Below are 25,114 nucleotides of genomic sequence, written 5' to 3'. Positions count from 1 at the left end.
GCAGGGAAAAGTGAAGTCTAATTTAAATAAATCAAAAACATGGTGCATGGTTCAGGATATGAAAGGAAAATTCTTCAGTAAAATAGATAACATACATAAAAGACAATCACAACTTCTGAAAATCAAGGACACACTTAGATAAATGCAAAATGTACTGGAAGTTTCAGCAATAGAACAAACAGAGGAAATAACTTTAGGCTGGTGCAATGGCTCACACCTGTAATCCCAGCACTTTGGGAGGCTGAGACGGGCAGATCACCTGAGATCAGGAGTTCAAGACCAGCCTGGCCAACATGGTAAAACCCCGTCTTTACTAAAAGCACAAAAATTAGCTGGGTGTGGTGGCGCATGCCTGTAATCCCAGCTACTTGGGAGGCTGAGGCAGGAGAATTGCTTAAACCTGGGAGGCGGGGGCGGGGGGTTGCAGTGAGCTGAGCCAAGATCATACCACTGCACTCCAGTCTGGCTGACAGAGCAAGATTCCATCTAAAAAAAAAAAAAAAAAAAGAAAGAAATACAGAACTTTAGAGCTAGAAGACGAGGCTTTTGAATTAACCCAAGCTATCAAAGATGAAGAAAAAAGAATTTAAAAAAATGAAAAATGAACAAGGTCTCCGAGAAGTTTCGGACTATGTTAAACATCCAAACCTAAGAATAATTGGTTTTACTGAGAAATACAAGAAATCTAAAAGTTTGGAAAACATATTTGAAGGAATAATTAAGGAAACCTTCCCCAGCCTTGCTAGAGGTCTACACATCCAAATGCAAGAAGCTCACAGAACACCTGGGAAATTCATCACAAAAAGATCATAGCCTAGGCACGTGGTCATCAGTTTATCTAAAGTCAAGACGAAGGAAAGAATCTTAAAAGCTGTGAGGCGGCCGGGCGCGGTGGCTCAAGCCTGTAATCCCAGCACTTTGGGAGGCCGAGACGGGCGGATCACGAGGTCAGGAGATCGAGACCATCCTGGCTAACACAATGAAACCCCGTCTCCACTAAAAATACAAAAAAAAAAAAAATCAGCCGGACGTGGTGGCGGCGCCTGTAGTCCCAGCTACTCGGGAGGCTGAGGCAGGAGAATGGCGGGAACCCGGGAGGCGGAGCTTGCAGTGAGCCGAGATCGCGCCACTGCACTCCAGCCTGGGCGACAGAGCGAGACTCCGCCTCAAAAAAAAAAAAAAAAAAAAGCTGTGAGGCAAAAGCATCAGGTAACCTAAAAAGGAAAACCTATCAGATACAGCAGATTTCTCAGCAGAAACTCTAGAAGCTAGAAGGGATTGGGGGTCTTACTTTTAGCCTCCTTAAAAAAACAATTATCAGCCAAGAAGTTTGTATCTGGAGAAAGTAAGCTTCATAAATGAAGGAAAGAGGAAGTATTTTCCAGACCAAAAAAAATGCTGAAAGAATTCACCACTACCAAGCCAGCACTACAAGAACTGCTAAAAGGAGCTCTAAATCTTGAAACAAATCCTCAGAATACACCAACATGGAATCTCCTTAAAGCATGAATCTCACAGGACCTGTATAACAATAACACAATGAAAAAACACAAGGTATTCAGGCAAGAAATAGCATGATGAATAGAGTAGTACTTGATATCTCAATACTAACATTGAATGTAAATGGCCTCAGTGCTCCATTTTGAAGATACCGATTGGCAGAATGGATAAGAATTCACCAACCAAATTTCTGCAGTCTTGAAGAGACTCACCTAACAGTAAGGACACACATAAATTTAAGGTAAAGGGATGGAAAAAGATATTCCATGGAAATGGACACCAAAAGCAAGCAGGAGTAACTATTCTTTTTTTTGTTGTTGTTTTGAGATGGAGTCCTGGGCAACTCTGCTCTGTTGCCGGGGCTGGAGTGCAGTGGCATGATCTCAGCTCACTGCAACCTCCATCTCCCAGGTTCAAGCAATTCTCCTACCTCAGCCTCCTCAGTAGCTGGGACCACAGGTGCCCGCCACCATGCCTGACTAATTTTTGTATTTTTAGTAGAGATGGGGTTTCACCATGTTGGCCATGCTGATCTCCTACTCCTGACCTCAGGCGATCTGCCCCCCTTGGCCTCCCAAAGTGTTGGATTACGGGTGTAAGCCACCGCACCCAGTCCCCATTTTCTAATTTAACTTTATTTACTCATTGGTCTGAGCCACTGGAGTGAATCCTAGTGGCATTAACTATGTGAAGGAAATAGTCTGAATGGCTAACTAGTTTATAGAGGTAGTAATTAAACAAACAAACAAACAACAAAAAAAAAACTTTCCTTTTTTTTTTTTTTCTTTTAGAGATGGGGTCTCACTTTGTTGGCCAGGTTGGTCTTGAACTCCTAGCCTCAAGCAGTCCTCCAACCTTGGCCTCCCAAAGTGCTGGGATTACAGGCATGAGCCACCGTGCCCAGCCAACTTTCTTTTTTTAAACTAAAAATGTCTGGCAGGCCGTAACTCAGTTTTAGGAGGGCCCCCTCTGACACTCAAGGTCTCTTTTTGCGGATTACCCATATTAGTGGAGGAAGATTAAATATAAAGTCAAAAGTCTCGGTTAAAATCCCACATCAGGGCCGGGCGCGGTGGCTCACGCCTGTAATCCCAGCTCTTTGGGAGGCCGAGACGGGCGGATCACGAGGTCAGGAGATCGAGACCATCCTGGCTAACACGGTGAAACCCCGTCTCTACTAAAAAATACAAAAAACTAGCCAGGCGAGGTGGCGGTCGCCTATAGTCCCAGCTACTCTGGAGGCTGAGGCAGGAGAATGGCGTGAACCCGGGAGGCGGAGCTTGCAGTGAGCTGAGATCCGGCCACTGCACTCCAGCCTGGGTGACAGAGCAAGACTCCGTCTAAAAAAAAAAAAAAAAAGCCCACATCAGACACTGATGAACCGTGCAAACTTGGAAAAATCATTTCACCTCTGTGCATTGTGGTTTTGCCATCTGCAGAGCTGAATGTTAACTATTGCCCAAGAGACTAAGTAAAGTAGTATCTTTATAGGATTGAAATAAAATATAAATGAAACTTTGTAAATGTTAAAAATCATATGGTCAGTGTCGATGTCCTAATTGTTCCTAACTCCTCATCACACGCTCCTACGTCTTCACTGTGGCTGCCATCCTGATATCCGCTCTGCAGAGGGAAGGTACAAGGCTTTGCCCACCTGCTCCTTCCACCTGGTTTAATTCTCCTCCAGCACAATGAACAAGCCTCACCTATTTGTGCCCCAGCTCCATCTTCTCTTGTGAGAGGGGCAAGGTAATGTCTACGGTTGACACATGCGTCACTCCTGTGCTAAACCCCTTGATCTGCAGCATGAGGAAGAAGGAACTCAAGCATGCTCTTTTTAAAAAAGAAGAAATTGCAAGGTTCTTGCTGCTCAGAACATATTGACTCTTTCTGGATATTGTTGATCAAGAAGCTATTTCTACCTGGAAAAGAAAATTGAATGAACCATACAGAAAGTCATACAGAAGTTAAGAGAAAAAAGACATGTAAGTGTCAGGAATTGATGTAAATTCTATTAACTCTCCTTTTGTTGCTGTGCATCCATTTTCTGGCTGTGAAGACACAGTGTCTTTTTTCATCTCTAAAATCATCCTGCTTGTGAGGCCTGTTGAAAGTACCATCAAGGCCGGGCGCTGTGGCTCGCGCCTGTAATCCCAGCACTTTGGGAGGCGGAGGCGGGCAGATCATGAGGTCAGGAGATGGAGACCATTCTGGCTAACACAGTGAAACCCCGCCTCCACTAAAAATACAAAAAATTAGCCGGGCATGGTGGCGGGCGCCTGTAGTCCCAGCTACTCAGGAGGCTGAGGCAGGAGAATAGCTTGAACCTGGGAGGCGGAGCTTACAGTGAGCTGAGATCGCTCCACTGCACTTCAGCCTGGGCGACACAGCCAACCCTGTCCAAAAAAAAAAAAAAAAAGAAAGTACCATCAAATGAGACTGTGGACCTAATAGTCCTATGTAAATTGCTAAGTCTGATCTCAGATGACTTGGGTCTTGATTCTGTTGCTTCCTACAAACAAAATCCATTTCTCTTTTTTTTTTCTGAAATGCATTTACATTATTTAGGTGACTATTAACTAAGAAGGCAAGTGTGTCAAGTTCCAGTAGCCACGAGATATCAGAATTCTCAAATGCTGCTGAAAAGGAGTTACCGTAAGAGCTTGTATCATCTTCTCTTCTAGAACAGAATAAATCAGCATTTCTTAAAATGCTGGCTTACTTTCAGGTGCCTACTTTCCTCAAATGACTGGTAAAAAAGAGTTTCGTGGCTAAGAGGAAGAAAAGTGCATCCTAACGCTGTTTTCCTCTTGAAGACTGACATGCACTTCATCTGGGACGTCCTAGAATGAAACAATCTTTGTAGGGTTAAAGCTTCCTAAAACATTTGATCATGAGAACTCTTTCTTTAACCACCTATGAATTTAGCCCAGTGAAGACAATCTTCTGGGAATATTTTCAGAGAAATGGTTATGTAAATAACCAACAGCAAAGACTTAAGGAAATGGTAATAGGTGGAATGGTCCTTTAGCTCTGAATGAAATAAGTCTACTGTAACAGAATCCAGGCTGTAGAAGTCAACTCATAAGCAAATTGTTTTTCGTTTGTTTGTTTGGTTGGTTTTTTGAGAGAGGATCTTGCCCTGTCACTCAGACTGGAGTGCAGTGGCGTGATCACAGCTCACTGCAGTCTTTAACTCCTGAGTTCAAGCGATCCTTCCATTTCAGCCCCCTGAGTAGCTGGAACTACAGGTGCATGTCACCAGACTCGACTAATTTTTTTTTTTTTTTGTAGCGATGGGGTCTCACTATGTGACCTAGGCTGGTCTCCTGGATGCAAGCAATCCTCTCATCTCTCCTCCCAAAGTGTTGGGCACCTGGCCCGAGAGCAAACTGAAAATGCAAATTGTTAGACTCGTGTCCATCTTTGCATTACTGAACACAATTCCTTTAGATATATTTTAAGGTTTGATTGTTACCCAGGTAAGTTTGACCTAGAAACCAAAAAATTTCAAGAAAAAAACAGTAAAAATCCAATGATTTAATAATTTTTTGAAGTGAAATTCACTCCTCACTCAGTTTTTAGCAGTGGCTCATACCTGTAATTTGAAGCAATCCAGGACTCAGAGGCAGGAAGATTGCTTGAGCCCAGGAGTTCAAGACCAGCCTGGGCAACATAGTGAGACCCCATCTCTAAAATAAGTAGATACATGGATAAATAAATAGAAATAAAAACAAATAAAAAGATCTTTGGGGGCATAGAACATTTACTGGAGTGTAAATACTTACTCTTCTTAGAGAGGGGAGATGTAGGTGTTTGCTGAGGCCTCATTTATCAATAGCAAGCTTGGCTGGGCCCCTATTCAAGCCATCCAGACACAGCCCATACTTGCCAACTGTGTCCACTGGGGTTCGTGGTTGCATTTGGGAGACTCAGGTTGAAGTGATGGGGTCAGCTAGAGGCTCTCAGTAAATCAACGGGGAATGTGGGAGAAAATGATGCATTGATCATAGTAATAGCCTCATAGTCACCTGGGATCCCATCACTTTCTCTTCCAAACTCCCTGGAGTCTGATTCTAGAAGAAAAGGAAAGGTTTTGTATTTTTTTCAAGACTGCTTTGAAAAACTCCTGCCAAACTTCTTCCTCTCTCTCTCTTTCTCTCACACACACACACACACACATACACCCCCTTACCGGTGTAAGGACTTACAGGTCCTTCTCTTCAACAATGATTCCAGAGTTTTCAGAGCTATTGGTATTAGAAGTGAAAGTTTTAGGTTCTACATGAATAAGGATTTAAACATCTTTTGTATTTATTTAAAAGTGAGGGATAAAATATATATAAACAGTACAATACACAATGTTATGTCACAAAAAGTGAGTGAGTTGAATTTAAGAAAAATGTTAAGTTAATAATATCAATAACTGAGATAAAACATAAATCATGAAGGTTGTTCATGAATAATGCAAGTTTGGAAATTTTATTTATTTATTTATTTTTTAAGAGATAGGGTTTCACTCTGTCACCCATGCTGGAGTGCAGTGATGTCATCATAGCTCACTGCAGCATCAAACTCCTAGGCTCAGAGGATCCTCTCATCTCAGTCTTCCATGTAGCTGGGACTACAGGTGTGCACCACCACAACGGGCTAATTTAAAATAATTTTTTTTTTTTTTTTGTAGAGATAAGGTCTTGCTATGTTGCCCAGGCTGGTCTCAAACTCCTGGGCTCAAGTGATCTTTCTGCCCCAGCCTCCGAGATTGCTGACATTGCATGTATAAGCCACCACCCCTGACCTATTTTGTATATTTTATACAATCTTGACCAGGTATCAATATCAGCAGTTTGCATAAAACACTTCAGTTATAGAAAGTATGTATGGTCTTGAACAACATTAGATGAATGAATGAAGGAATGTCCAATGATATAATGTTCTGCAATCAGTGCTAAATGTGTGCTATATGGTTAGCACCACACGAGAAAATGCAATGCAATACCTAGTTAAATTAGTTACTCTCGTTGAGGACCTATCCTGGTAGAGGTGGAGCAACAAGTCCCATAATAGCACAGAGTGATAACTGCTGTAGTTGGGGCAGGCACAAAGCCAGTGCAGAGCATGAAGCATGGAATAATTTTTCCTTCTTGGAGGAGGGTGGGGGAAAGCGTATGTATCAGAATTAAGCTTCATTTAACAGGAGACACTTGGCTGAAATTTAATGATTCTGAGATTTGTCTAGGTGCACAAAATTGGCCTCTGCTTTGATAAGCTAAAGCTGGCTATCTTGCCAAACTATCTTAAATGTGGAGAATAAAAACTTAAGCAATGATTAAAATATAGCTAGCTAAGTCTAGCCTGGGCACGGTGGCTCACGCCTTTAATCCCAGCACTTTGGGAGGCCGAGGTGGGTGGATCACCTGAGGTCAGGAGTTTGAGACCAGCCTGACCAATATGGTGAAACCCCATCTTTATTAAAAAACAAAACTTAGCTGGGCGTGGTGGTGTGCACCTGTAGTCCCAGCTACTTGGGAGGCTGAGACAGGAGAATTGCTTGAACCCGGTAGGTGGTGGCTGCAGTGAGCTAAGATCGCACCACTGCACTCCAGCCTGGGCAACAGAGCAAGACTGTGTCTCAAATATATATATATATGAGAGACATATATTCATATGTGTGTGTATATGTGTATGTATATATATGTACATATATATATATATATATATATATATATATATGTCTAGTAGCAATTAAACCAGTTTAGACTATCTTGTCTTTAAACAATTCCTATTTGTGTTCAAACATTAACCCTACTGGGGATGGTCAAGTTGAAAGCTAAGTTATCCTCTTGGGGCTTTACTGAACCAAAGTAGGCAGGGAATTCTCCAGAAATGATATGAGAAGGAGACAGAACTGAGAGTGAACCTACAATGAAAGCCCCACAGCCTTCTCTTTTGAAGCAGCAGCAGGAAAGGACTAACAGAATCTAAACGTGTGCTTCCCTTGGTGAAGGGTGGTTTATCCAAGATTCGACTCCACAGTTCCCAAGATAGTAAGAAGATTCTACTTTGGGCTCTACTCAGCTTCAGGTAAGAATGTGATCATCAGCCTCTCTGGGCAGAAGACAAGGAAGGGTAAAGGGAAGATCGGGCTGATTGGGCTGCTATGTGGTCTAAACCCTGGGAAATGGACCAGTGAACCCTACGGACTTTGAGATTTCCTAACCCTGTGAGGGACTTCCTGGTGTAGAGTTACAAATGAATTGAAACATTCACAGTAGCTTAACCTCCTGGAGCTAATGAAGTGGCATTATATGCCAATGATACTAACAACAAGTAAGTCTTCAAAACAGACATTATGAGTGACATCAATAAATGGTGAACTAGGGGGTCCCAGGCCTCACTCCCCCCACAGAAAGGTCAACTAGCAATTATCCACAGACAAAAACGCTTTGGTAAAAACCCCAAAATATGGGACCCAGGTGGTCTAGCTGTGGAATTTCTCCCTACATCCCCTGTTTCCTATGAGGTGGGAAAAGGGAACCAGGGAGGCAACATTCAGCCTCCCTAGCATATCCTGAGACATTTCCCAGGAAGTTCACTTCGTAGTATTAATGATTATTGCTAACATTTATGAAGAACTTACTGGGAGCCAGATACACTTATTCTCACAACAATTTTTTTGAGCTGTGTCCTATTGTTATATTTATAGATAAAGAAATTGCAGCAGAAAGCTTCAACAAGTTGTCCAAGGTCATACCCTTGGTCAATCAGATCAGGAATTAGAACCTAGACTAGAGGCTGTACTCTTGACAACCAGGCAAGAGATCGAAGTAGAGGGCTTTGTGGTCTGGGAATGGTATAGTGTGTTTGAAATTTCAGTGCTGACTCAAAGAGGTATTTGTGCACCAATGTTCATTCCTAGCAGCCTTATTCAAAGTAGCCAAAAAGTGGAAATAGTTCAGTGTCTGTGAGCAGAAGAATGGGTAAACAAAAGGTAGCATATACATACAATGGAATATTATTCAGCCATTAAAATCATGCAGTTTTTTTTTTGTTGTTGTTTGTTTGTTTTTTTGTTTTGTTGTTTTAAAGGCAGGGTCTCACTTTGTCACCCAGGCTGGAGTGCAGTGGCTTGATCTCAGCTCACTACAACTCCATCTGCTGGGTTCAAGCAATTCTCCTGCCTCAGCCTTCCCAGAAGCTGGGATTACAGGGGCATACCACCACACCCAGCTAATTTTTGTATTTTTAGTAGAGATGGGGTTTCACCATGTTGACCAGGCTGGTCTTGGACTCCTGACCTCAGGTGATCCGCCCGCCTCTGCCTCCCAAAATGCTGGGATTACAGTCATGAGCTACCATGCCCAGTCTCCACGTACTTCTTCCTGGCAAACTTTGCAGCTCTGGAGATCTACCTTTTCACCATTGCCCCTTTGACTCTGGGCAACGTCCTGTCCATGGGGAGAAACCCCATTTCCCTGCCCGGCTGTGGAGCCCACATGTTCTTCTTCATCTTCCTGGGAAGTGCTGACTGTATCCTGCTGGCCGTCATGCCTTTGACTGGTTTGTGGCCATCTGTCATCCTCTCCGTTACGGCCTCATCATGAGCTGGAGACTGTGTGTCCAGCTGGCCCGGGGGTCTCTGCTGCTGGGGTTCTTCTTAGCCATGCAGCTGACCATGCTTATCTTCCAACTCCCTTTATGCAGCAGCAAAGAAAAGTTCTACTGTGATGTCTTCCCTGTCATGAGACTGGCCTGTGCAGACACCTGGGTCCATAAGCCACTCTGTGGTCAGCATGACCATTCTCACCATCCCCTTCCTGCTCATCACTCTCTGCTATGTCTTCATCATGGCTGCCATCCTGAAGATCCACTCTGCAGAGGGGAGGCACAAGGCCTTATCCATCTTTCCTCCCGCCTGACTGTAGTTCTCCTCCAGGATGGATGTACAAGCCTCATCTTCTTGTGTCCCAGCTCTAGCTACTATCCTGAGAGTGGCCAGGTAGTATCTGTGGTTTACACCTTCATTACCCCTGTGCTTAACCCCTTGATCTACAGCATGAGGAACAGAGAACTTAAGGATGCTTTGAAGAGAGCAATGACGAGGGTCCTGCTCCTCTAAACACATGCCGCTCTTCAACACCGCTGGGTGGAGACACATGGCATACTGCCAGAAAGATAAGGGACAACAGTTGATTGTGTTTTATACTGTTACTTCTTAGTTATATTTTTAAAAAATCGTTTTCCATTTCCCAGCCTCAGGTTCTTTACCTCTAAAATAGAGATTAAAATAGCTGTGGGATCTAAATTCTGGGGTTACTTCTGAGGATAAATAGATATATATTCAGTGAAAATACTTTGTGACTGTTAAAGGGAGATATGGGCGGGGCGCAGTGGCTCATGCCTGTAATCCCAGCACTTTAGGAGGTCGAGGTGGGTGGATCACCTGAGGTCAGGAGTTCAAAACCAGCCTGGCCAACCTGGTGAAACCCCATTTCTACTAAAAATACAAAAATTAGCCTGGCGTGGTGGCGGGTGCCTGTAATCCCAGCTACTTGGGAGGATGAGACAGGAGAATCCCTTGAACCCGGGGGAGGCAGAGGTTGCAGTGAGCCAAGATTGCGCCACTGCACTCCAGCCTGGACAACAAGAGCGAGACTCTATCTAAAAAAAATAAATAAATAAAAAGGGAGATATGGCAGTAAATGTGGTTATTGCCATCTTCACCATCATATAAAATCTGCCCTACGTTGGATTTATCTCCAGATGTTGTTCTCAGGTTCTCAGCGGGTCCAAACAGTGCACATGCGGGCAGGGGCTAAGCCAGGAATAGGATTCAAATGAAACTGAGACCACTGAGTTTGTGCTTTTTTTTTTTAATTAATAATCTTTCATCCTAATTTCTATTCCAGGGAAAGGTGATGGGGAAAATACTGAAGGTTTGGGGTTTGGGTAGCTTCTCTTTTCTTTTTTTTTGAGCTAAGAGTCTTACTGTGTTGCCCAGGCTGGAGTGCAGTGGTGCAATCTTGGCTCACTGCAGCCTCCGTCCCCCAGGTTCAAGCATTCTCCCACCTCAGCCTCCCAAGTAGCTGGGACTACAGGTGCCACACCACCACACCTGGCTAATTTTTGTATTTTTAGTAGAGACGGGGTTTTACCATGTTGTTCAGGCTGGTCTCAAACTCCTAACCTCGGTTGATCTGCCCACCTTGACCTCCCAAAGTGCTGGGATTACAGGTGTGAGCCACCACACCCGACCTCTTTTCTTACGTTTATACCAGAGCTTATTGGTCTTCATATAAATCTCTGACTCTGTATCAGTCTGTCTCTGAAATGTTCTCCCCATGACTTTTTATTCCCCTCCCCTTTCTCCCTTCCTTTCTCCCCCTCCTCTTCCTCCTCCTCCCCACTTCTCCTTCTTCTCCTTCTCCTTCTCATTTCTCTTTCCTTCTCTTTGTCTCTCTTACACATATCTCATGTTCTCCTTTTCTGTCTATACCAGGCTAAGTATGCATAATATGTAAAAACTGCTTTATTGTTTGAGCCTCTTTGGGTATGGGACGGCGCGTGATGGTTCAAATCTGTATTAAAGTAGAGCAAAGCTAATTAAGTGAAGATAAACACTGACTGGATAGTGGGGGTGGAAAGGACTCATTACCATGACCGAGCAGTCTGAGTAGAATGATGGTCATTTTTGTCACCGTCAGTTGTCGCCAGCAAATGGTTATCAGTGTATCCGTGGCTTATGATGTTTTTTGTAGAGTTTGGGAAGCTCATTTATTGTTTTACCCATTGACTATTTAGTGATTTATTTATTCAACAATACTCAAAAGACAGTAAACAACTCTTTTTTTTTTTTTTTTTGAGACGGAGTCTCGCTCTGTCGTCCAGGCTGGAGTGCAGTGGCCGGATCTCAGCTCACTGCAAGCTCCGCCTCCCGGGTTCACGCCATTCTCCTGCCTCAGCCTCCCGAGTAGCTGGGACTACAGGTGCCCGCCACCTCGCCCGGCTAGTTTTTTGTATTTTTTAGTAGAGACGGGGTTTCACCGTGTTAGACAGGATGGTCTCGATCTCCTGACCTCGTGATCCGCCCGTCTCGGCCTCCCAAAGTGCTGGGATTACAGGCTTGAGCCACCGCGCCCGGCTAGTAAACAACTCTTTATTTAACTCTACTATGTACTATGTTCCCACTTGTGATTGGATCAGGAAGCAGAAAAGTAAGAAGCAGCACCTGTCTTGAAGGAAGTTAAAGGTTTAGTAAGATTCAAGAACTCACACCACAGTCACACCAAGGTCCACGTGATATAAGACTATGAAATTTCAGAGAAAGGACAGTGAAGGGAATCAAGGCGAGTCTGATGGGGGAAGGTGGCATTTGAGCTGCACCCTGACAGGTTTCCAGCTCTTGAGCTGTGCAAAGAGGAGCAGGAAGGGCACTTCTGAAGGAGGAAACTGGAAGATGCAAGAACGGGAAATCGTCTCCCTTGGTCTCTGTTTCCTTATCTGGAAAAGTATGAAAAGGGTGCTATAAGTTTTGTTTTTCTGAAAGAGTATCACAAGCCCAAAAGACAAAAAACATAATCCATATTCTATAGAATTGGAATTTTGCCCTCTTTAACAGAAAAGAACCAGAAGAATCTTTTTTGGTTTATTCATAGATATTTGCTACCCTTCCTATCTTCTATGGCAATATTCTACTGGGTCAGTATTATCTGTAGGACTCTAGCTCTCTGGATAACAGGGGTTTCCATGAAATAAATGCTATATGGCCAAATAAGTGTGATGAATACTGTGCTGATCAAAGTGAAGTTAGTATTTTACCATAGGTTTACTCAGAGCCTGTAAGATGCAAACGTGCAGTCATGATTCCCTAAGCTGAGGGATGTATTTTACCATGTTTTCCAAACTCTTTTTCCCTTGGAGGATGTCTTGAAATGGGTTGTGTTGTTGAACTTATGTTGATAAATGCTGCATTATGTTGGAGAATGCTGAACTTATGTTGGAAAATGCTGACTCTGAATACCAATGGTTATTATTGTATCTGTGAATGAAATATTCCAGGCATTTCTCAGTTCCCCATGCTCTCTGAGAAAGCAGTGCAGTTGTAATTGGTTAGCAGACTTTTAAAAAGTGATTGAATTAGGGAATTAACAATTCTCATATATATAACTCACTTATCTTCACAAAAATCCATGAGATGGGTACTATTATTGTTATTATTTATTATTATTAGTTTTTTGAGACAGAGTATCGCTCTGTCACCCAGGCTATAGTGCAGTGGTGCAATCTTGGCTCACTGCAACCTCCTCTTCCCAGATTCAAGCAATTCTCATGCCTTGGCCGCCCCAGTAGCTGGGATTACAGGCATGAACCACCAGGCTTGGCTAATTTTTGTATTTTTAGTAGAGACAGGGTTTCACATGTTGGACAGGCTGGTCTTGAGCTCCTGGCCTCAAGTGATCCACCTGCCTTGGCCTCCCAAAGTGCTGGGATTACAGGTGTGAGCCACCACACCCGGCTGAGATGGGCATTATTATTATCTGTGCTTACGGATAAGGACATTGAGGCACACGGGCATTAAATCAATTGCCGAAGGTCACACAACCGTTAGTGATAGAACTGAGAATTGACCTGGGCAGTTTGGCTCCACAGCCTAGGCAGGCAACCACTGCCTTTTGCAGCGTGTCTATCAGCATGCTATGTGAACTTGGGGAAATCATCTTATTTCTCTGCACTTAATTTAATTTGTAATAACATGGGGATAGTAATATCTACCCTGACTCCCTCCCTGAGTGATCATGAGATATCAGAACAAAACAAAGTTATAAAAGTGCAGTAAAATTCAGTATGGCTATTCAAACATTCAAATGAGGAAATACTCACATTAGATGGCTTATTTCTTTAATTACAGGAGTTTAAAGCCACAATTATCCAATTGCCCTTTACCTGTGCTTCATTATGAATACCCTGTTACTCTTTTTAAAGGAATACATATACTTTTAATTTTTTTTTTTTTTTTGAGACAGGTCTCTCTCTGTCAGCCAGCCTGGAGTGCAGTGGCGTGATCATAGCTCACTGTCGCCTCGAAATTCTGGGCTCAAGCAATCCTGCACCTCAACCTGCGGAGTAGCTGGGGACTACATGTGTGCACCACTATACCTGGCTAATTATTTTATTTTATTTTATTTTTTTTATTTTTTTGAGACGGAGTCTTGCTCTGTCGCCAGGCTGGAATGTAGTGGCGCGATCTCACCTCATTGCAACCTTTGCCTCCCGGGTTCAAGCAATTCTCCTGCCTCAGCCTCCCAAGTAGCTGGGATTACAAGCACACACCACCACAAGCACACACCACCACGCCCAGCTAATTTTTGTATTTTTAGTAGAGACAGGGTTTCACCATGTTGGCCAGGATGGTCTCGATCTCCTGACCTCATGATCCACCTGCCTCGGCCTCCCAAAGTGCTGGGATTACAGGCGTGAGCCGCCGTGCCCGGCCTACCTGGCTAATTAAAAAATTTTTCTTTTTTAGAGATAGGGGTCTCACTATTTTGACCAGGCTGGTCTTGACTCCTGGGCTCAAGTGATCCACCCTTCTTGGCCTCCCAAAGTGCAGGTGTGAGCCACTGGACCCAGCCCATTTTCATTTGTTTGTTTGAGATAGAGTCTTGCCCTTTCACCCAGGCTGGAGTGAAGTGGTGTGATCTCTGCTCACTGCAGTCTCCGCTCCCCTACCCTGCACCAGATTGAAGCAATTCTCCTGCCTCAGCCTCCCGAGTAGCTGGAATTACAGGCACCCACCACCAGGCCTGGCTAATTTTTGTATTTTTAGTAGAGACTGGGTTTTGCCATGTTGGCCAGGCTGGTCTTGAACTCCTGACCTTGGGTGATCCACCCGCCTCGGCCTTCCAAAGTGCTAGGACTACAGGCGTGAGTGACTGCGCTCGGCTCAATTTGTGTATGTTTTGTAGAAATGGGGTCTCACTATGTTGCTCAAGCCGACAAAGAACTTTTAACACAGTTGAAACTGTGTAACTATGGAAGATGCCACCTTGGGAATGTCTGGAAAAACTAAAAAAGTTAAAATGGCAAAAACTCCAAAAATTATTGGGTGTCCTATGGCATACTAGGCCTGATCTAAAGCACCTTTCTGGATTACCTGATTTTTAAATGATTTGCGCCTTATAAAATCTTGCAGCTATTTTCCAATTCGGTAAGTTGCAGAAAATTCATAGGAATGCCGATGATGCTTGTCCATAGAGATGCAAATGAATTTTGCCTGGTAGAAGTGCAATTGCTCTCCCAGCACTCGGGAGGCCAGTTCTGCATTATTTATTTATTTATTTTTATTAAAAAATTTTTTTCAAGACAGAATTTTGCTCTGTTGTCCAGGCTGGAGCGCAGTGGTGTGATCTCAGTTCACCACAACCTTTGCTTCCCAGGTTCCAGAGATTCTTCTGTGTCAGCCTCCCGAGTAGCTGGGATTTATAGGCGCGAGCTATCACACCCGGCTAATTTTTTGTATTTTTAGTAGAGATGAGGTTTTGCGATGTTGGCCAGGCTGGTCTCGAACTCCTAACTTCAAGTGATCGGCCTGCCTCAGCCTCCCACAGTGCTGGGATTACAGGCGTGAGCCACCGCACCCGGCCAGTTGTGCATTTATTAACATGTTCGTTTCAGCATTCCTGATTGCCTATATATGTGTGTACTGTTTGTGTTTTCCTCTGGACAGGGCTAGCCCTTTACTGGTCTCCTCCTTTAATTCATTAAAGTCTTTGATGTGTGTACATTTTGTGTTTGCAGGGGAGTCATGATTTTACTCTTTTCAAAACAAGTATCCTGTAACAGGAAACCTCTGAGCAGAGGCTGACAGGCCACCCTTGATTCCTGCTGTAGAAAGAAAAATTTCTTACTCCAACCCCAATGGTCCTTTTCAGATTCCTAACGTGAAGGGTTGTTCATATCTCAGCTTCTCTCAGAAGACTCTATTTTCCTGAAGCGCGGGGACCTACCTATCCCCACTAACAAAAATGTGTTAAGGGGCAGGGTGCAGTGGCGCACGCCTGTAATCCCAGCACTTCGAGAGGCCGAGGCGGGCGGATCGCTTGAGTACAGGAGTTCCAGACCAGCCTGGGCAACGTGGCGAAACCCCATCTCTACAAAAAAAAACACAAAAATTAGCCAGTTGTAGTGGCGCACGCCTGTAATTCCAGCTACTTGGGAGGCTGAAATGGGAGGATGGCTTGGGCCCAGGGCATCGAGACTTCAGAGAGCCGTGATCGCGCCACTGCACTCAACTTGGGCAACGGAACGAGACTCTGTCTAAAAAACAAACAACCCCTCAAATTCCCCAAAAATGTGTTAGGGGAAGGAGGTGGGACAGTATTTCTGATCTACTCGCCTTTCCTAGTATGACCACCAGGGGGCGCGGAAGCCCTCCGGTACTAAGGCGGGGCCACCCTGCCCAGCGAGCACAGCCGGCAGAAGGAAGTGTGCGGGACGCGAGAAAGGACTAGGGCTGAGACCCGCGGGGCCGGCTCAAAGCTCGACCTCTGCCATACGCACCTATCTTTATGGGAGCCGATGAGGTCAGCAGGGAGCACGCATTTAGATGGCATAAGAGGGCAAAGTACTGCTAGAATTACAAAGCTATTTACAGTCTTTTAACCTGAAAGCACAGAGCAGATTCTATTCTTCAAAATTAAATCTTGGGCTCGCCAGTCCCGTTTGTGGAGCTCCACTCTGATAAATGTGTCATTTGTTCCCAAGAAGACAGATTGGGTAGGGAGAAGGAGAGGCGGGGAGAAGACGAGATAAAGGGACGATCTGCTTTTCGGAAGCAGAAACCGCCTGGGAACTACCTGCACACCGCGCAGGCAGCGCGAGGAGGGGGAACGCTCCAGTGCAAAGCTCTGTATTTTAAAGCCCCTCCTCGCTCACAGGCTTCACAGCAAACTACGAAGTGGGTATCATCTCTGATTTACAGACATGGGAAAGGGGTCCTCTTGAGAAACGATGCTTTCCCAAACATATGCAACTTGTGAGTGCCAAGTGTCTTCACGTTTCTCGGTGCGGTCCCGATTTCCAACAAGCAAAAGATCAAAATTCTCGGACCACCCTGACCGTCCTGTATCTCCAGATCTCCAGGTCTTTCCTCTGGACACCTCCCCCATACCCCCACTTTCAGTGCCAGCAGCCCTGAGGCTGCGCGGGATCCCGCTACTCGGAATGCCTTCCCCCTGGCAGGATATTTTTAGAACACTCGACTGTCACCCAATGTAGCCCACATCATATTGGCTTATTTGTTTTCGGGAGCTTGTCCCCGCCTAGCAACGAGTCGGCTAAGAACTGGATCCTAGCTAGGAGCCCGGCACAGACAGCGAATGACCGCAGCCGGACAGTCGCTCTTGCTCTCCCTCGGCCCTGCGGCAGGATCCGCCGGTGCAGGGGCCTCTCCCCGGACTCCACGCGTGTCTGGAGGGCTCTCTGGTTAGGGAAGGGGTGTTTGCAGACGCTCCGGGCGGCCGGGCTGTGGCGGGACACGGGCCCTTTAAGAAGGAGCGCTGGGCGCGGCCAGGTAGGGGCGGGTCCCGGGCGGATCACCGCTGCGCCGGCGCGGGCTCGGGAGCCGGATTTGGAGCGCGCGGCGCCGGTGGGGGCGGAGGGGGCGGCGCGGCGGAGCCTCCCGTGGCCTCGGACGCTCCTCCTAGCTAGCGGCCACCGCCCGCCGCCGCCTGCGCCTCCAGCTTCTTCGCCCCGGCGGGCCCGGCCGCCGCTTCCGGCAGCTCACCTGGGACGCGCTCACCTGGGACGCGCTACCTGCCTCCGGGCGCCTGGGCTCCAGGATGAAGGACCGGCTGGAGCAGCTGAAGGCCGTGAGTTTCGCTGCAGGCGGGGGCTGCCAGGAGGGGTGCTGCGTAGGAGAGGGGCTTCCCTTTGCTCCCCAAGTCGAGGCTGGAGGGGGCCAGAGCCCGAGGTTTGCCCTCCCCAATCCCCCACCGCTTCCAGCGCCGGTTCCGCACCCTCCCCTACCCTCCCCTGCGGGGTCATGTGCCGGGTGATTCATCGTTAGGCAATGATTTTCCTGAACGCCTCTAACCCTCCCACCCCGCAAGCTGGACAGTGTCTGTCCAGAGCTGGTTCCCGAAGAGGGTGCTTGGGGCCTGGCAGGGCTCACCATGAGGTCAGGGGTCCCATCATCACCTGCCCACTGCTGCCTGGCACTGTGCCCAGGACCAGCCTCCTCCCTTTCCTGTTTGCCTCCTGAGGGGCTCCAGGCCTGGCTGCCCCTTCCTCAAGAGAGCAGCTCAGAGCTCCCTGGTGACCTCTGGAGCTGTGAGCCGGTCACATGCTGGGATGCGTCAGCTGCTCTCCAACCGGTGGTCTGTAATTGTTATCTCCACGTGTCATTATTCCCCCTCCGCCGCCGCATCTTTTGGAACAGCTGTGGTTAGGTCCAAGGATCTGAAGATAGACTGCCTCCAGCCTTGGCTGTGCAAAAGCTGTAAAGCCTTAGGCTACTTACTCTAAGTCTCTGTTTCCTTGTCTGTCAAATGGGAGTGATCATACCCAAGGAATTTGTTGGGAGGATCTGATGATGCAATGGAACTTGATACAGAGAAGGGTTAACGCATGGGTTTTTAAGCCAGATACTCATTGACTCATTCAGTACATAATTATTGAGTGTATTCTATGGGGGAGGTCCAGTGCTAAGCCTTGAAGATTCAGTGGCACAGGTTCTACCTTAATAGAATTAAAATCTCGCCCTTGATACTCAGGAGTTTATTTAGTCCATGTACTTTGGAGCGTGTTACAAGTATAGCAGCTTAGGCCTCAGTCTAGCCCCGCAGAATCAGAATCTAATTATTCATCCATTTCCCCAGGTGATTCACGGGCACATTACAGTTTGGGAAGCACTGGACTGGATTAGAACTGGGGTTACCTCCTGGCTCCACTGCTTACTGGCAATCCCTTAAACTCCCAGCCTAAGTTTTGTCGTTTGTAAAATGGGTAGTTGTGAGGTGGAAAAGCAGCAGAACATGCATAAGAACACTTTTATGGTGCATGGCACGGGGGACTTAATAAATGGTGAAATATGCTAATAACTGTGACTGCTCTATGGAAAATGCAGATGTCAGGGACTGTTGGGATGATGTTACAAGAGTTTATCCTTTTCCTCCCTTGCTTGGATGAGACCTTCACGTCTGTTTCACCTGTTCTGGGTAGCAGCGCTGCAGGGGAGGCAGGGAGCTGGGGAAGTGAGAGAAGCGAAGGGACAGTTGCCTATTGTGGGAGTGGCCTCCCTGCCTCAGTCTTGTGCTTAGTCATCTGAGCCTCACAGCGTCCAGGTTACGGATGGGGCAGAGTTTATTGCCCCTGTTTTATAGATGGGGAAACTGGTACTCACGGGGTAGGAGGGATGCCCCAGGACACAGAACCAGGCAGGGCACCACCAGGAGAGGGACCCAGGCTCCTGACACTCTCCACGGTGCTCCTTCCCTTGAAGCACGCTGGTTGGGGAGGCAGAAGGAAAAGAAGAGTACGATTTTGAAGATCTCTCTGTGTCGGCACATTCGGCAACCATAAAAAAGTACAAAACTGAACAGCAGACTCTTCCATTTGTTAGGAAATCCATTTCCAGAGGAAGATACTCCATGGCCCCTTGCAGTAGCTCATTGTCAACGATTAGCAAACAGTCTTAACTGAACTTTCAGTTCCAAGAATAAATTTAATTTGCCTGGGAACCCTGAGCCAGTCTCTTTGCCTCTCCTGGGTGCCTCATGGTTACCCTCTGTAAAATGGAATTAATGATAGGTTTCCTCCCCTTCCCTCTTGGGGATGTGGTGAAAGCGAGACTGGAGATGATGGTGTTATTATGGGAGGATTGTTCTGAAATCACAGGGTGGCTTCTGTAGCGTATTGGAGCAGATGCATGGCAGCGCGGGACAAAGGGACACAGGTGGCAGGTTCCAAGACTCTGATCACTGTCTTTCTTTGGGTCGCTTAACTTCTCTGCTTCTCAATTCCTCCTTCGTACAACGAGGAATTTAATTGATCTCAGAAGTCCCTTCTGGTGTTATTATAGGTTTTTCTGTGAAGACTGTTAAGGTTTATGTGGATTTTGATGTCAGTTCCCCTCCTCTTATCCCCTCTCCCCAGCCAGACTCCCAGGGATCAGCCTCACTGAAACAAGATATGCATCTTCTCCCTCTGATTTCCGTTATCAATTAGAAGCATTTGTCAACCTTCATGAAACAGATTGCACATTGAGCAGCCTATGCAATCTCTTTCTGTGGTGTTCTTTCTAAATCCTGGGGAGGGGAGGTGGTAACTGCCTCCCGGTAGCTGGAGGGCTTTCGTGCCCGAGATTGGCTTTGCTCTGGGTAGATACAAGGAGAACATATGGGGTTGATGGGTAGAAATGAGGACTCTGTAAGAAAGTATTTTTAGTAGACAGAGCCGCCCAAGGATGGAGTAGATGGTGCACCCTCTAGCATGGGAAGGAGGCAAGAAGCTTGTTGGGAGGTTGAATGTTGTAGGAATTTGAGCATCTCTTGGAGGGGAGATGAACTAGGAGATATAAGGCCTTCACCAACCTTAAGAATATGTGGTTTTCTAAAATGCTTAATTGTCTGTGAGCCTGTCCTAAGGCTTTGAAGTCTACAGGGACTGAGGCCTCAGAGTTGCCCCTGTAAAGTGGATCATCACCCTTTTCCCATAGGATCATTGTGAGGGTAAAATGAGATAATCCATGACAATCACCCACCACTGTTATTGTGAGTTCTTCTGTCTTGGCCTGCTGGTAGCAGCGTCCACACAGAAGGGCATCCCTTCCTGAGGCCATGATCACAAGACCTGACTCACCTGGTCTCTTGCACTGCTCTTCCTGGCGGGCCCCCTCAACAGCCTGCTTCTTCAGTGACAGAGGACAGGCTTGCCAGGAATGTGCAGTGCCTCTACCTAGCCTATCCCAGGACGTGGTTTTCTCTGACTTCTCAGCAGCTGAACTTTGAATCTGCTGAGTCCAGACAGTTCCTGCTTTAGTGATCTTTTGCATGGCCCTGTTTTCATTCAGTAAACATTTGCTGAGTACTGAGTACCTACTGTGTGCCAGTGCTTGCACTAGATGCTGGAGTGTAGTGGTGATAAACGCATGTTCCTGGCCCTTAGAAAGTTCGTGGTCAGGTAGGAAGAAACAGAAGAAATAGACATGAGGATATCATCCTTGTGATAGAAGCAACTATGGGAAGACCCTGTTGGCCAGTCTTTGGAAGATGGGAGATGGGCATGAGGCTTTGGGTGGGTTCCCAAGACAAAGTAATGATTGAGCTCAGCTGCTTCTTCCAGCCCAATCTGACCTTTTCAGATATGTAAAGGTGGTTGGAGGTACGTAAGGTACTTTATGTACCAGATATGTAAAGGTACCTTGTATCTAATCCTCTCAAGCCTGCAAAGCGGAGTGGGTTTTTCTATTAGTCTCATTCTACAAGTGAGTAAATTGAGGCTTAACAAGAAAGGCAAGGATCTTCGATTGTCTTAATCACTCTCCCATTGGTGTATAGACCATCAAGCACATAAAAAACTCAAGGGAGCATCGGCAGAGTCGCATGTGTATAGTACCTGCTGACCACCACGATCAGAGCTTTGTGACCTCTGTGTGCCTAGCATCCTGCTGGGCATCAGGTTTAGGCAGGATTGACAAAGTCCTAGTGTCAAAGGGTAAATGATCACATAGGGAAAACAAAGACATGTAGTACATGACAAGACGACCAACAGTAATCAAAAGGAGATGATGGTAATGGGGAAGCCAGTGATGTGTGGAATAGAGGCTGAAGCCTTTGGGCCCCCTTAGAGACTGATCTATAGAGGACTAGAAATGATGTGGATGGAATGACCCTTCAAAGACCAGCACTAATAGGGACACAGTAATGAAATCAACCACCCGGGGCTCTAAAGGCCAGACTGACTTTTTACTCTCTCTGTGTCTTTCTGCTTCCTAAATGGCTGTTGTTGGCCTCCTTCCCCACTGGAAGCTCCGGGATCTTTGTGGAATCATAGTTCCTTAGGATAACATTGTAACCCCATCAGAAACATGGAGCTGTGCACTTCCCCTTTAAAGCTTAATTTGTTAATAAATATTTATTGAGCCACTTTTATGTGCCAGGTGCTTTGGATCATAACTGAACCTTAACATGCCAATCTGCACTTCACTGAGATTCTGTCCTTCTCTAGTCATAAAATTTCACAGAAGTCAGGATTCCTGCCTCCCCTCTTCTCTGTACCTGGGAGGATTCATTCTCTGGAAGAGCTGTTTTTCTGTGAGCAGACGGGAAGCAGAGCTGAGAGTGATGGGGATTGAGTGGGGATTACAGCCCCATCAGCCAGAGGCCAGAAAATGCTTGGATGAGAGAAGGGGATTAATTTTATTTTTATTCCTGTGAGTGTGGGGGAAGTAGGGGGAATTGGCAGGAGCTAAGGGAGGGACACTTGTTCATGCTGTCCTCTCTCTCCTCCAAAGCTTCCTCCCTGCCTTTTGTCAAAATTTCTACCCATCTTCCAAAACTCATTCTTTATAGGTAGTCATGTTCTCTAACTGCAACCTAGAATACTCTCCTCCATTCTTGCAGCTCTCATGGGGTACATGTTGCTTTGAAGTGGGTTGTGTTTTTTGTTTTGTTTTGTCTCTCTTTTTTTTGGTTACCATGGAGTGGGTTTGAAACCACTGTCCACTGCTTTTTATAAGTTGGACCCTTTATCTTCTAGGTTCTTTTGTCTTTAAGGTCAATGTTTCTAGTACTTCTTGTCACCCTATCAAGTACAATAACAATGATCATTTATTGAGCAGCTACTATTGGACAGACTTGTGCTACATACCTTACATACCTTGTCTCTAATTCTCTCAACCCTGCAAGGCAAAGTGGGTTTTTGTATTATTCTCATTTTACAAGCAAAGGAATTGGGATATTATTCTCACTTTACAAGTGAAGGAATTGAGGCTCAGGTTTGACTGAGATCCCCATTTGGGAAGTGGTGGGCTCAAGAGTTGAACATGTGTGTCTTGCTTCTTCATATCACCTTACACTTTATTTGATCGTCTCCCTAACTGCACTATATGCGCCTGATGCAACAGTAGTTCAGTTATAGTCCTCTGGAGCCCCAGTGCCTAGCACTCTGCATGGTAGGCATGTATTAAACATTTGTCTCTTATAATCAACAACAGCTTGACCCTTAAACATCCTTTACTCATTATTATGACTTATTTTTCTTGCTGCATTCCCTGTGGGCTGGTGAACCTTTACGTACCTGAAGTGGAACATTTACTGAGGGAACCCATATGTTTGCTAATGAAGCCAGACCTTACAGGTACATCCTCAGGGACGGAGTTCCAAGGCTCCTAAAACACCTAGCCCAAGATGACGTAGAAGGTTGCCCCTCATTTAGAAAGACAATGAAGGCAAAGATGTGGCTACCATGGTGAAAACGTAGCTACTCCATTTTTCTCCTGGCAAAATCCTGCATATCTCCAAAGTCTCAGTTCCAGTGTCATCTGGCTTCCCAGGCTGACAGCACTGACCATGCCTTTCCTCGGACCCCACAAACTTTATTTTTGGTGGTATATACAAATAGCCACATGGTGTTGCAATTGCAGATACCATTGGCTCTGTTAGTTCTTGTGCTCTGGGACAGCGGAGATCACGTGTGTCTCATTCTCTCTTGTACCTTCCCAGCCCAAAGCCTGTAAAGCTGTAAACCAAACTGTCCCGCCGATGAATGGGGATATTCTGTAAATGTATTTGCCCGCAGATTCTGTAATCCCTGAGGGGCCTTGCCTCCAGCCACCTTTATGTTAGGCCCCTCTGCAACTGCCCCCACCCCATCTCCTCTCTCAGGGCAGCCTGCTTTTTGGCATTGGACCATTTCCATGGCAACTTTCCCCAGTCTCCACCTGGAAACTGTGTGAAATTCAACCCCCACCTAAAGAGATTAGTGTAGCAAATACTGTCTGGGTGTGTTCAGCTGTCTGGGTTAGGACAGCTCGGTATGGCATCGGGATTTTTTTTTTTTTTTAAATAACTTTTTAAATTTTAGCCTACTTTTAGATTTACAGAAAAGTTGCAAAGATAGTACAAAGAGTTCCTGTCTAGTCCTCTCCTGGTTCCCTCACTTGGTCACATTTTATACTACAGTGTACACTTAACAAAACTAAGAGACTTACATTGATACATTACTATTCACCCAACTCCAGACTTTATTTGGATTTCACTAGTTGTTCCACTAATGTCCTCTTTCTGTTCTAGGATGTCCAGAACACCACATTGCGTTCGGTTGTCACATCTCCTTAGCTTCCTCTGGCCCGTCTGACAACTGCTTAGTCTCTCCTTGTTTTTTTGTGACCTTGTCGGCAGGGCTCCAGCATCTGTTTTCTAGTACTCTGGAAGCACATTTCCTGTGGCCGGTGCTACTTGCTACAGCTGGGGTGGTAGTGGAGCAGCCGTTAAGAGGCAGCACTCCAGATGGCTGAGGACAAAGGCCTGGCAGCCGGCTGCCCAGGCACCCCTCCTAGCTCAGGTGCCCACTGTCCACAGGATCTTGGGCAGGTCACTTGGTGTCTTTATGCATTAGTTTTCTCAGCTGTAAGATGGGGAATATCCCCAGAAGACTGGCCTAGGGGTTAACTATCATGGGCAATAGAAAGCACACATCTTAGAAGGATCCTCACTCAGCGCATGTTAAGTGTTCAATGAAGGTTATGCGTTGTCACTGTTATTTAAGTATTCTAGAACGACCATGAGGGGGAGGAAGCTTGTGGGACAGAGGCTGAAAGGAGGGGTTGGGGAGAAGGCTGAGGATGGAGTAAGACAGTATTAGTTCCTTTCTTCCTTCTGTGTCCTTGAGAACTGAATGCCGTGGTGGTGTCCAGAGGCCAGGACAGGAGACAGGGGAAGGGAGAGGAAGTCAGAGAGGGAAGAAGTGTGGGGTAGAGGAGGAAGGATCTAAAGGACACCTGAGATCTCCAGGAGGAAGAAGAAGGCTTTCTTTGAATCTCCTTGAATGGCTCCTGGGATGAGAGAGAAAGCAGGAAGAAGGTCTGATCTTCTCACCCTGAGTGGCCTTCTTGTAGGTTTCCTTTGGGTAAATCTACTCATTCCTCAAAATTTATCCAAGGAGTCGCTTCTGCCAACATTCTCAAATAAGCCTCCATCTTCCCCAGGCTCGACCTTGAATTCAGGCAAGGTTGGGCACTGCGTCTTCTCTTGGGTGTATAATGCCTTGGGCTAAGCACTGTCCTTACGTGTCATGTGGTATTGTATCTCATGGACTGTTGCTTGGCAGATGTTAGATGTGCAATAAATACTGCTGGCTGAATGAATGAACAAATGAATCTGTTACTTTGCATGGAACATTGTGGCTGTGCTGATGGGTGATGAGACCCTGAGATGCCTCTCTGAGTTAATGAAGGAGTGAACATTGGATTAGACCACCCAGGTTTCTAATCTTGGCTGTGTTCCTTATTAACTGTGTGATTCTGGATGAATTAACCTTCCTAGCCACAGATTCCTTGTTAGTATACATAACGTCTACCTAGAGGGCCTTTTCCCCCTCTTCTTACTTTCTTGGG

At 46.0% G+C, this 25,114-nt stretch overlaps 2 protein-coding genes across 9 annotated transcripts in view; both read left to right on the top strand.

Moving 5' to 3' along the window:
* Window positions 1-8,813: 8,813 nt before the first annotated feature.
* Window positions 8,814-10,131, top strand: OR10V1 (olfactory receptor family 10 subfamily V member 1; the record flags this gene model as incomplete). Its single annotated transcript, XM_028832931.2, is given in 4 exon segments — window positions 8,814-9,048; window positions 9,051-9,282; window positions 9,284-9,399; window positions 9,402-10,131. Coding segments are annotated over 4 exon segments (801 nt in total), but the record flags the coding sequence as incomplete, so codon positions are not given.
* A 7,050-nt stretch (window positions 10,132-17,181) lies between these two features.
* Window positions 17,182-25,114, top strand: part of STX3 (syntaxin 3) — a 48,098-nt gene continuing 40,165 nt past the window's right edge. For all 8 annotated transcript variants that reach the window (XR_013403782.1, XM_077962784.1, XM_001089614.5 and 5 more), the window contains exon 1: window positions 17,182-17,369. Coding sequence is in view for 7 of the 8 variants with exons in the window: in XM_077962784.1 (XP_077818910.1) it covers window positions 17,340-17,369 (30 nt within the window). In the remaining variant the exon portion in view is untranslated. The remainder of the gene's footprint in view (window positions 17,370-25,114) is intronic.

This window comes from Macaca mulatta, chromosome 14 (genome assembly GCF_049350105.2).
Source record: "Macaca mulatta isolate MMU2019108-1 chromosome 14, T2T-MMU8v2.0, whole genome shotgun sequence".
Taxonomy (NCBI): Eukaryota; Metazoa; Chordata; class Mammalia; order Primates; family Cercopithecidae; genus Macaca; species Macaca mulatta.
This window is presented reverse-complemented; position numbering and strand designations above follow the sequence as displayed.